General features: G+C 45.2%; 1 protein-coding gene across 1 annotated transcript in view; it reads left to right on the top strand.

The window, feature by feature from the left end:
* Positions 1-12,717, top strand: part of RYR3 (ryanodine receptor 3) — a 529,492-nt gene that overhangs the window by 319,719 nt on the left and 197,056 nt on the right. The window contains exons 22-27 of the mRNA XM_040492205.1: positions 625-728; positions 995-1,078; positions 2,747-2,906; positions 4,273-4,420; positions 5,291-5,496; positions 6,080-6,254. Coding sequence (XP_040348139.1) covers positions 625-728; positions 995-1,078; positions 2,747-2,906; positions 4,273-4,420; positions 5,291-5,496; positions 6,080-6,254 — 877 coding nt within the window. The remainder of the gene's footprint in view (positions 1-624; positions 729-994; positions 1,079-2,746; positions 2,907-4,272; positions 4,421-5,290; positions 5,497-6,079; positions 6,255-12,717) is intronic.

Genomic DNA, 12,717 nt, shown 5'->3' with positions numbered 1-12,717 from the left:
GAATCCCAAGCAGGCTCTGCGCTGTCAGCAAGAGCCCAATGCAGGCTCGAACTCACAACCCCATGAGATGATGACCTGAGCCAAAATCAAGGGTCAGATATTTAACTGATTGAGCCACCTAGGTGCTCCTAAAATATATCATTAGGATTAATTTCACCTGTTTATTTTTGCTCTTTTCATGTGGCTGCTAGACAACTTGAAATTATAAATGTGGTTCACATTTGTGGCTGACTTTATATTTCTGTTGGGACAGTGGTGTCTCCTGGACAGATTGTGTAGTCCCTTATAAAGAATGCTGTCCTGCAGCATCATTATGGTTCCATGAATTTGGGGTAGGCAGGAACATGGCTACCATGTGTAAAATTGTTTCTCTATGAGATTATGTTCTGAACACAGACACTTGAGTAGAAACAATCCACAGAGCACAAGCCGCTGGCAACTTGGGGACGATGTGTGTCATTTGCTAGAGAGAGAGATGGTCTGTTTGCCTATCAGCAAATAACTGTGTTTGTCTTGCCCTATATGGATTGCCTGGGCCATGTTTCAAAGTGTGTCCTTTTCTGTTTTCCTGGGCAGTGCCTGTTGTCACAACTTAAATTATGTTTTTCTTATGTTGTCACCTAGACACGGGATGACAATAAAAGACAACACCCCTGTCTTGTGGAGTTTTCAAAGCTGCCTGAAACTGAGAAGAATTATAACCTACAAATGTCAACGGAAACCTTAAAGTGAGTGCTGAACCGAATTGAATGTGGACTAAACAGTGAGTGGGTGATTTAATGCCTTATAACTACACTGTAAAGGTATGTCTCTTGCCTTGAAAACATGACGCATTCTGATAAATGAGTGGAGATGGTGATTCTTCATGCCACTGAAGGACTTAGCATAGTAAATAACACATACACCATGGTTGTTGATCAGCTCAGATGCAGGTTAGGGTTCTTGCTGTCTTTTAGCAAGTTGACCCTTCTCCTCTCCCTCTGCTACATCACAGAACCCTGCTGGCCCTGGGGTGCCACATTGCTCACGTTAATCCAGCTGCTGGGGAGGATCTCAAGAAAGTCAAGTTGCCCAAAAAGTAAGTGATTATTTTAATGATCGAAAACTTTCATGCTTCAGTCTCAATTTTTTAACTGGGAGGATGGGAGGCCCGTGGGCAAAGGCAGGTGATGGCCCCAGATCCATGCCTGCACTGGCAGGGCGCGGTTCTCCCAGTTACGTCGACTGTACTGTAAACCCAGACAGAAGTCTGCTGAAATATGAGTGTTTCCAAGCTTTCCCTCTTTTTGCTCCTTCACCTGGGACCTACGCTACTGTTGTTACTTCTAAGCCGGGAGGTGCGACACTCAGAAGGTTACACAGCCTTCGGTCTGTAAGAATAGCAGTTGGCACAGGAGCTCAAAAATGGTTGGTAGCCACAGAAAAGACTCACTCCTCTGGTATTGGGCCAGCCTGATAATTCCTTTGTGGAAACGGTTGTCTCTGCCAAGATTTAATTCAGCCCCTAAATCTATGTCCTATGCTCTCTCTCACCCGTACATTCCTGGAGAGTCACATGTTCTCACACATTCAGATATGCGCTCATGGCACATTCTCACGCTCATCTGCTTGCTCACCCTCACGTGCACCAGCCTTGGGTGCGTGTGCATTCACACACAGGTGTCCCAGTTACTTAGGAGCCAAGGCAATGCCAGCTTTAATCAAATGTTTCTCTTCCCCATCTTCCCTGTGAAACTCCTAAGCTGCCAAGCCTCACTCTCAGAGGCAACTCCAGGTGCAGAGCCTGCCGACCAGACTGCTGGGGTCAGTGCTCAACAGCCAGCACATGTTGACTCTGCCCAAGATCGGGCATCCCAAGAAGGTAGATGAGGGGCAGTATTTAATGCCTATAGCAGACCGTGCCTCTCACACTGCTCAGCAGTTCCTGTGTAGAGGGAGTTCCTGGTCTATAAGTCATCACATTCAGGTTCTGGCTTTGATCTGGGCATTCGGTGTCCCTGGGGCCGTCAGCGCCTCCAGACTCCCGTTCCTACGTGGCTATGATCAGCTGTTCTCCTTGAGAGTCACTCCACCGTGTACCCTGGTCCTCTCCATTCATGCCACACATCTACTGGGCCTCATACTCCGCTTTTTCCCATCTTCACATTATCTACCAAATTACAGACCGTTGAGGCTGTGGCTCCTGGACCGAAGAGCAAACCATGAAGGTCACCTCAAGCTCTCACACTGTGTGGTGTCCTGACTTTTTGTTTAATTCCCAAAGTAAAGGTTTAGCTTTCTAAGATGGAATGATCATTCTCTACTAATTTATAAGAAACCATTTGGCTCAAGGTCCTGTCCTTACCAATCTAGTTGTAACCCTTTCTGTTTTGGAAGTGAGTTGAAGGAGCTGTCGGTAACACCACGGCACACTGAATGTGCCCCTCATTTGTCAGGCATTTGTAGCCCCTCATTTGTAGCTTTCTTAGAAATAAGGCTGGGTTTGCACCGACAATCCACTTTGCCCAGCAGTTTGTGTCATCTGCGACGTGCATTGGCAAAAAGGGTGGTGGATTAGGTGCTTCATCTAAGGACTTGCAATAGAGCTGGACAATTCATTCTACCAAAGGGTAGAACCTGAGACTGTAGCCTTATTTTCATGGCATTCTTACCATGTGTTGCTGGTCTAAAATCTGGTATGGGTCTAAGATCTGGAATATACACACATGGGTATATATATAGAAGTATATGTTTTGTTTACTTATAGCTATATGATGTCCAATGGCTACAAGCCAGCCCCTTTGGATTTGTCTGATGTGAAGCTATTACCTCCTCAAGAAATTTTGGTGGATAAGCTTGCAGAAAATGCACATAATGTTTGGGCCAAAGACAGAATAAAACAAGGATGGACCTATGGCATCCAACAGGTGAGAAGTACTAAGTAAGCCTGCTGGAAAAACTAGGAGATGTGATCATCCATCAAAATGCCATTTTGCGTTGGTGGGTATTAGATTGGAAGATGGAAGTTGCCCTTGCACTCTGTCCGTCATGCCTCAGTGCATTTGTTATTTATAGAATCACGGGACTGGATGGGATTTGTAATGGTCACACTGACATTAACTCCAGGCATAATTCCAGTTTTGTAGAAATGAATAGGCTTACCTTTCCTTTGTTAATCTGGCTCACTTGCGATCATGTTCCCTGTGTGTGTGCCCACTGGCTGCATCTTGCCTCATTCCCTGTCTTTTTTGTTGGCATTGTGGAGAGCTGAGCTTTTATGCCACTCTCCAAGGCCAAGGTAAGCTTTCCACAATTCAGCATTACAGCTCAGAAGTGTTTCTGGGTCAGTCCCAGGCATCTACCACTGAAGGTGAAAAGGAGGGGAGCCCAGCTCAGGAGAGGGGCAAACCAGCCTGCCAAGAAGCCTGTGCCCCTTACCTTAGCCTCTGCCCACAATTCGTGGGCAGAGTCCTTGGCTTGCACAGGAGATAGCCCCAGAATCAGGGCCTGGCAAGGAATTAGATAGAGTTTAGAGACAAACCATCTCTCCTTTAGTGTTCTTTCATTTCCTTAAGTATCCAGGGTACCATCAGGGAAGGTCAGGGGTAGTTGTATGTACACGTGTTTATTTATGCCTGAGTCTCCAACTCTGCACGTGTCTGGAAGCCAAGAAGACCACAACTATGGAAACCATGGCAGAATGGGGTAAGGGAGACTCAAAACAGCATGGTAGGCATATTTGTTGATGATGACTTATCACTGCAGTCATTGGCCGTTGTGTTCTTAGTACTCCCTAAGGAACTGAGGAGGTCTCCAATACAAATGTGTGCCTTCTATAATGACATGGACCCACTGTGGCACTGCCACCTTTTCTGATGCTTCCTTGTGAACATACGTGTTTATCTATCTTGTTTCTCTGTTAAGAGACTGTTGTGAGGAGACTCTAATGGTTTGAATCAAGGCATGATCTTCCACAGGGGAATAACTAGGTGAATCCCCACCTGCCTTGCCTTGGGAGTAGAGGTTTTTAACCAATTTCAGGATACTTCACTTTATTCACAGCCTGGCATTATTAAAATGTGTTTTTAATAGCAGAAACTTGCCATTTATATTCATTTAATCCTGAAGAGAAGTAGTAAATGAGTATATTGCTAAATATCAAGGTGCTGGGGGGAGGGCTGGTGGACGGATATGAGGAAGCCGGGATGGTGGCTCAGAACATGTAAGGTGGACAAGCTCTTCGTAAAGACGAAATGTATTTTCTCAGAACCTCTTTTGTCTGGCTTCATGTAGGATTTGAAGAACAAAAGAAATCCCCGGCTGGTGCCATACGCATTACTGGATGAGCGTACGAAGAAGTCCAATAGGGACAGCCTTCGTGAAGCTGTTCGCACATTTGTTGGTTATGGCTATAACATTGAACCGTCAGACCAAGAACTAGGTAACGAGTTGAGATTGTTCATTCTGGTCCCAGACGACTGAAATGTTACTTCTGCAAAAATGCTGACTTTGAACAAGTCTAACATGTACTCTTAGAAATGATATTGGTACCAAAGAGCACTAAATAGAATGGTGTATTTTAACAAGAGAGGGGAGGAGGAAGGAGAAAGAACCATGTTTAAACCGTGTGATGAGTTTGTATGGTGAGCGCTTCTGTGACCCAGTCCCAGAGGGAATAAGCGATCCTCCAGCATAGCTGAGCTTTTGGCGATATTTAGTCACAAAACCGAGAAATCTTTATTTCTCTTATTTACCAAACATGTGACTCTCAGCTTACTTTTGGGCCAGGTCATCTCATCTCTAAATTGACTTCTACAACTCATTAAAATCACCAGCCCACAACTGGTGAACATGTCCTTGGGATCCCAAACCCAATGAGGGACTAGAGGCAAATTAGGTCACTATTACAAGTAATGAAGAGGATGGGTTTGGAGTAAGACAGACCTGGGCTCATATCCTTACTTTCCTCCGTTTATTGGCTCTGTGACTTTGAACAAGTAAACCTTTCTAAGCCTCAGTTTTTCATCTGTGGAATGAAGAGCGTATTAACTGACCTCATAGAATTGTTGCTGGATATCGTTTCTAAAGGATCTACCAGAAAGTAGTCACTCAGTGAATGTACCTTGTATTCTGATTAGTATATGATGATCATGGTGATGATTGTATTATGAACAAAATGCCATGTTGGGTAGCAGGAGGTCTGTCAGTCTTTGTTGTTGTGCAATTCCTGTAAGGAATGCTACCTAATTATTAAAGGCCTGTGTTCTCTCTTTACTTCCTGTTCCCTCTACTCCTTTCCTTCTCACAATAGCTGACCCAGCTGTGGAGAAAGTCAGCATAGATAAAATTCGATTTTTCCGGGTAGAGCGGTCTTACGCAGTGAGATCTGGAAAGTGGTATTTTGAGTTTGAGGTGGTGACCGGAGGAGACATGCGCGTTGGCTGGGCCAGGCCGGGCTGTCGGCCCGACGTTGAGCTGGGAGCCGATGATCAAGCCTTTGTGTTTGAAGGCAGCAGGGTGAGTCTGGGTCGTGTCCACATGTCCCCAGAGTTTTTCTTCTCCAAACATTTCCTTAGCAATTGGAAGTTCTGAGTGTCTGAATCTCTGGCTTCAAAGTGAGTCACCACCGTCACTGGCTAATTTAGGTCATTGAGTGATCATTACCTAGTGATCGTCACTTTGCTTTTTGCTCTGGTATAGGGGAAGACTATACGCCCAAGTTCCTTTCTGTAACTTCCATACCTGCCCTTGAACTTGAGCCCATTGCCTCCATTCTGAAGGAGGTTCCCAGAACACACCGCAGCTGGTATGTGAGGAAATCTTACCACTTTGTCCTCGAGAGAGTTCTGTTTGCTGTCATAGCTGATTGGGTGTTGGGAGACTCTGGCTACCTTTTCTGATGAGCCTATGTAACTCGGTTTCATTTATTTGTAAGACAGATCATTCCTCCCCGTGAGTTGTCCCTGGTAGAGAGGTGAGTACTTTGTAGAGACCAGGTACCACTACCAGTTAGGAGAAATTGCTCATGGAGGCATTTCTTTAGCTGCATGGGGGCTTTTAGGACCTCCAGTTCTCTAAGCTCTGGAGTCTTATTTCCTAGGGCCAGCGTTGGCATCAAGGCAGTGGGTATTTTGGACGTACGTGGCAGCCAGGAGATGTGGTTGGATGTATGATTAACCTTGATGATGCTTCAATGATCTTCACACTGAATGGGGAGCTGCTGATTACCAACAAAGGCTCTGAACTTGCCTTCGCTGATTATGAGATTGAGAATGGTAAGTCTACCATCTACCCCCCTCCCCGTTCCAGCTCCATGAGTTCAGGGAAAATCCAGGGAGAGCTGGGTGAGCTCATCTGCCTCCTTATTTAGGGTGGGCCATCCTTTACATATTTAAAACCCTGGTGGTGAAGACTAACCCATTTACTGTCATTTTTGAAGAGTCAAGAGCATGGCAATAGTTGGTATAAATATCAGTTCTGAACTTCCACATAAATTAAGAAGCTCTCCTGTGATTCCCTGTCCTGCGGCATGGCATGTTAAAGTTTCCCAGCGTTACAAACGAAATGCTAATTGCGTGTGGACTCATGTCCCTGGCAGAATAGAAAACACAGTGAATTAAAGAATTGTCCTTTCATTCTCATTTGAAATGTCAGTCTGCATGTTTGTGTAATTGAACTTGATGCTTTGATGAGAACCATTGAAACACAAAAGTTGGGCGTAGCTGTTCCCTTGAATGAAATATAATTTATTTTGAAATTCAAACATGCTCTGAAACCCAAGCACAGTTGCACTTATTAAAGCCCTGAATAGACGTCAGTCAGAACGGCGCTTCCAGCTACATAAAGGAGCAATTGGCGCTTACTTCCTGTCTGTTTCACTACGTTATATGCAAATGTTGGCTGCATATAGGAGAAGGAGCACTGGACTCTGAGTCAGCTGACTCGCTCCTAACAAGCTGTGGCTCCCAGAGAGTCTCGGCTTGACGTCTCTGGGCTTCGCTGTCTTCATCTATACCAGACAAATAGACGGTAAGAAGTTCCAACATCCTTCCTGGATATAAAATTCTACAGCAGTGACTTAGTGCCCGCTGTACGTACATCCCTATGCTTGACGCTGTGTCACTGCCATCTTCATGACAGATGGGGATGAGGCGGAGTAGTTGAGAAGGTGGGAGGCCACTCTCCTCCTGTCTCTGCTGCTCTCCACTTAGGACATCTGGGGTGGACTTAAACTTCATCTCCCTCTCTCTAAATGATGAGGGCTCCGGCTGGCTCTAAATTTCCAACACTGCAAAAAGAAACCTTTTTCACCAAGAAAGCTAAAAAGAATAGAACTACATAGGTGAGAGCAGCAGAAATACGTGTCACTGTATATATATAATAAATAAATATTCTCTACTTGCAGAGTTTTTAACAATCTCTACTAAGAGTTTTTTTTAAACAATTCTCTAACAGAGTTTCTATAAGTCACTTTCATGATTTTTTATGGACACCTCTTTTCTGTACATAACTGTACTCTAAGAGAACTTCAAAGATTTTTCTAAGAGCCACGTATTTAGGGAAACAGAAAGCTTGCAACTGAGTGTATTTTCCTAGAAAGACAGGGTGACTAAAGCCAGGTGGGGTCACATTTTAATGCCTGCCAAAAAGGTTTAAAATCAAGGCCTTAAAGATTCGTGGTTTTGGAGACATTTGGGAAAGAGGTCACCAGCAGAAAGAAATGTTTCTGTGCTGGTTCAGAGGCAAAGCAGAGGAAATGGGGACGTGGAGCTGAGGGCAGGGTAGAAGATCCGCCTTCTGACATGGTTCTTAGAAAACAGATACCTGCCTGGTACCCACTACATGCAGTGCTCTCTTCTTGAGGCCAGGAGGAAAAGGAAGAACTAGGAGATTGAGACTCATCCCCTAGGAAAGTAGCTCGCTAAGGTAGACAGTGTCCAAGGATGAGGAAACTTGTCCTGGCTCTACTGTGTATGAACTAGGGGAGTTTACTTACCTATGAGGCTTTGGCTCCACATAAGGAAGGGATAAGAATCTTGTGTGTTGTGCAGTTAGACGTGAAGTTCAAAGCCTTGCCACTCAAAGTGTGGCCCACTTGTTAGATATGCAGGATCTCAAGCCCCATACCAGGCCTAGTGGACCAGAAACTGGTGGCAACAGACCCCAGTGGTTTGCATACAAATGAAAGCATGAAAAGCAGTTGTCCAAAATATATAAAAATGCAAGCCATAGCAGTGTTAAGGGGCTCATTTTCTAGTTGTAACAATAAATAACACATAACTCTGAAAAGATAATAATTCAAGGCAGTAGGTTAGAAATGGCAAACGATATCTAATACAGATGGCAATTCCATAAATGCATTAAAACTGGATGTTAAATAAAGAATATAACAGATGCCCACCTCAAAGGAGCCAGGGTGTTCCCCTCTGGGAATATAACTGCAGTAATAATAATAGTGTATGAGTAGTGTGAGTAATAGTGTGGGATCAGGAAACTTCAGGAAAGGGTGGGAAAGTTTGGAAGATTTGTGTATGGAATTTATAAAAGACGAAACTGGAAAGATAGAGAAGGTACAGAGGACAGTCTCAAATACCAAGACTTGGTATTTACGTTCAAGAAATTTGTGCTGTCTAATCTGGGCCACGCACCCTTGGACTTCACTCTCTGGGGCATGGGAGCTGTTGGAGGCTTTCAGCAGAGGAATACTGTAAAGAAGAGGGATGTTTGAGGGTAACTTTGCTTTTAGAGATCATCTGTGTTGTATTGAAAAAAATGCCTCCTGGACCCTTTGTGTACAGGGACATGATCTGACCTTCAGAATAACAAAGTCTATTATTAGCGAGCTATTTTATAATAGAATTGTACATATTCACATATTATGCTGTAATATTGTATTGCACTTTAATAACACAGAGACAAGGTTAATTGGAAGGCTCTTTCACTTCTGTGATGGCTCAGGAGTCTGAAGAAGGACAGTTGAAAGGAAGTCGCCATGCCATTCTTTGATAATAATAGTCCAGAGGCCTAGTCCTTACAGCATCTCTCTGCTCTGTGCATAAGGGGGAAAGAGGCAGCGATTCTTGCCTGGAGCTGTTAGGAAAAGCATCTGTTGAAAACAAAGCATTTTGTACACGGTATCCCTCCATAAAGCAAAATCCCCTATATGCTTCTATTCTGGTCACCAGCATCCCAGCCTTGATTCAGGCCTTTCCCAAAGTGAGAGTTGTGCTGGTGGGAAGTTGCCAGTCCTTTGGCGAAAGAGTGGGGACAAGCATTCTAATTCATGGCTGTTTTCCTCTGGCTTATTTATAAATTGTTACCTCTGTTCTCTTCTGCATCCTAAGAGTTGATATACTCTTATCTGCCTCATTAGAATTGTCCTCATCATTGTTCCCTACTCTGATCCCTGCCTTGGACCATTACAGCTTTCAGCATTGTCACCTAATAGCATCTGAAAGCTCAGAAGCTTCCCTGGTGAAACCTTTGCGATCAGTCTTCTCTTTTATTCCATTTAGAGGAGAAGAAAATACAATTCTGAACGTCCTGTTAGACCTCAGAATGTGGCGTCTGAATGAGGCTTTACTGCCGGTCCCCTGTGCTGCCTCTCTGCCAGGCACTCCCCTGAGGGACAAACTGCTCCATTAGAGCTTCCGTGTCTGCAGGGACAGCCTCCCAGGCTGTTCCTGCCATTGGCCCATCAGGATTTAACAGATCCCCCAGCTCTGCTGGCAGCTCTTTCCGTAGGTGGCTGATGAAACCTACCTGCGGGAGGCGTCACTGCCATCCACATGCAAGCCACATTGGTGCCAAGGGGCCCCTGCCATTCTCTCTCCAGATGGGTGCTATGGTTCTGAAAGTGGTTGGAGCAGGGAACGTGCAGCATTTGCTGCAAGTCTCGTGACTACCTCCGAGCTGTCCTTGGACTCCATCTTCAGGAGGCTTAGCAAGAAATGAAAACGAATGGGTAAAACACAGGCTACTGTGGTGAGACTCTCAGAAACACCCAGGAGGGGCCTGGGCACTCATCTAACCAGCTCTTTCCACGATCTCGTTTTTCCTTTACTGTTAGTGAGCTGCTCTGGTGTCTTTCCACAGCTTTAAAATGGATTGACACCGGGGCCATGGTTTAGATTTTTCTAGGGAACCAGTTTCTTTCCAAGGTCCTGAATAATTGAAACATGCCCCCCTGGCTCTCCCTCTTTTTAATCACAGAACTAGTCAGGAGGCCTCGTGATACAAAACTTACTGGAACCTGGAGTCCTCGGCAGGATGTAAATGTCTGTGTTCTGGCATTCCTCTCCTGGAACAAGAACTCCATGCATGTCCTGGTTCAAGATAAGGCCATGTGCAAGTCTTCTCCTCTGACCTTTTCAAAAACGTTACCACGTTGCATCTATGATGCTGCATATGTGGAGAGGCATTTCTTTTCCCCTTTATTTTTCTGTCCACTTACTTCTCCAGTCTCATTTGAAGCTAGGGGTTAACCGAGTTGTGTGCAAAGCACAAACCCTTGTTTGTGAGAGTCATTGCTCACTCGAACGCCATGCGGCCTTACCAAATGGAACTTGTTATCCAGATTTACTCCAGGAAGCCATGTGGCCTCTTCAGAGGTAGCCCTTTTTGTGTAAGGAGCCTACAGTGGTTGGTGGTTGTGGGTCTGCAGTTGCTTTATCTAGAGGCAAACTGCTCAACTACTTAACACTTAGGAAAAGTAAAGAAAAAGTCACAAAGCAAGTTACTATAGATAAGAATTAGAAACCCAGGCATCCTGGCCTCAGTCCCAATTACTTGCTCTGGACCGCTTCTCTGGCAGCTTTTTTCACATGCTGGCTCTGCATGCTTACCAGGTGACAGACCTTGAGCAAGTTACCCAGTTTGCTAAGCCTCGGTTTCCTGTTCTGCAAAATGGGCATAACAGTGAGCCGAATCAGCAGAGCGCTAAGCCCAGTGCCCAACACCTATAAAGTATTTGATAAACATTAGCTGTTGTGGTTTATCATCGTCCCCCCCTTATCTACCAGGCAGAATTAGAAAGTTACGTGACATTGTAATGCCTCATGAAAAGGACTTTTCAGGAATGGAAAGATCATCAACTAGAGCCTCTCAGCCAGGTGGAGGGAACTGATTCGCTGGGTTCAGTTATCAGCTGAATATATCAAGTATTCTTCCCCCGGAGAAAGTGCTGGCACCTTATGAGGATTTATCTTTGCTCTTGGTCCTTTCTCGGTTTTCTGTTTTCTGACCCAAACCTTGGACTTAGCTTCTTTTTTGCTGTTTTGCAGAGCTGTCGTGGCTATGCCCACTTGGTCCCATGAAGGTGCCCAACAGTCTTTCCCCCACTGCTGTCACATCCATGACCACTGTGGCCATGCCTTCTCTCGTGCTCTGTTCAGCTGTCCCCTGTGTAGAGGGCTGTTGCCCTGGAGGGATGGGACTCTGCCCTGGGATATGGCTGCTATTTAAAGCTGGGGCACTCATCCCTTGGAACATTCCCCCCCTTATCTTGCACACTGACTGGCAGCTGACCTATGAGTCAGAGTGTGTGGGATCTTGTCCCGTTTTGTCACTTGCCCTTCTCATGACCTTGGTCATGTCCATTAGCTCCTCAAGTCTCCAGTTCTGTCCTCAGTAAAGTGCTGTCTGCTTTGCTGGTAGCTTAGGAATGGGGAGAAGCCCAAGCCCCACAGAAAAAAAGGCCTCATGCAAACATTACCTGTTTTCCTTCTGCATGTATCTCCCATTGCCAGTGGGTCTGTGACTAGGAAGTTATTCCTGTGGCTTGAGTTATTCCGAAGTACTCAGCCCCGCTTCTTCCCACTCAGGCTTGTGTGACTACTGCTCGTACGTTCCACCACTCAAGTCAATAGAGAAGACAGGTTTTCTTGAGATGCCCTTTCTCTGCTTGCCTCAGGGCTGTGCTGCTTCATGATCATGGCTCCAAGACCGCTATAGTGATGGTTTTCTGGGTTACGTTACCTGCTTTAGCAGAAACCAAAGTGCGGTCATGGGAGCAGCGGTGTTTTACAGCAGAACATTCACTGCTCTCTAGTCCAGTTTTGTCCTGTTTGTATACACACCTTGGGGTCAGGATAGTTTCCTTCCTTTACATCTTCTCATAGTGCAAACCAGAGCCCTCTGTCTCAGTGGGGACCCAAGAAATGTTGCTAATAAGCAATGCTCATTCCACACTGGAACCAGATTTCCGAGGGTTCCTTAATTATAAACATCCCGTCTGCAGAAAGGAGATGGTTTCCTGTCGCAAAAATGCCAGAAGCATAGAACCTGTTCTGGAGGTTGCATGAGTGGGTGCTTATCTGACCTGCCCATCTACCTTCCTAGGGGCCAGGCCACTGGTGTATTCTCAGTCCTTCGTGTGTTGGAGCAGAGGCTCTCTGTATAAACATCACCCTTATTCTGCTAGCATTGTGTTAAAGCTCTTTTATTTGAAATGATATTAAATGGTATCAAATAGTGTCCTAAATGAGTTCGTACTTTCTTAGCTTGTGCAGGATTCACTTTTCACGTATGTGGCTCGTCTACATACACACTTTGTGACGTAGGTAATGATACATAAGCATGGACTCTAGGAGTGAATTTTGTCCTTGATGTCTATGGACAAAACCTCTTATTGTGGAATGTAAATTCTCCCAAAGTTGGCCTTTAAATTTCCCCTGAAATAAACACTCCTGTCTTAGGAGTGACATCAGTTTTCTTTGTGTGGGCTCCAGTCCCTGTGTT

Source organism: Herpailurus yagouaroundi, unplaced genomic scaffold (genome assembly GCF_014898765.1).
Source record: "Herpailurus yagouaroundi ecotype Mexico unplaced genomic scaffold, PumYag 184, whole genome shotgun sequence".
Lineage (NCBI taxonomy): Eukaryota > Metazoa > Chordata > Mammalia > Carnivora > Felidae > Herpailurus > Herpailurus yagouaroundi.
Note: the sequence above shows the minus strand (reverse complement) of the source record. Positions and strands in the feature narration are given on the sequence as shown.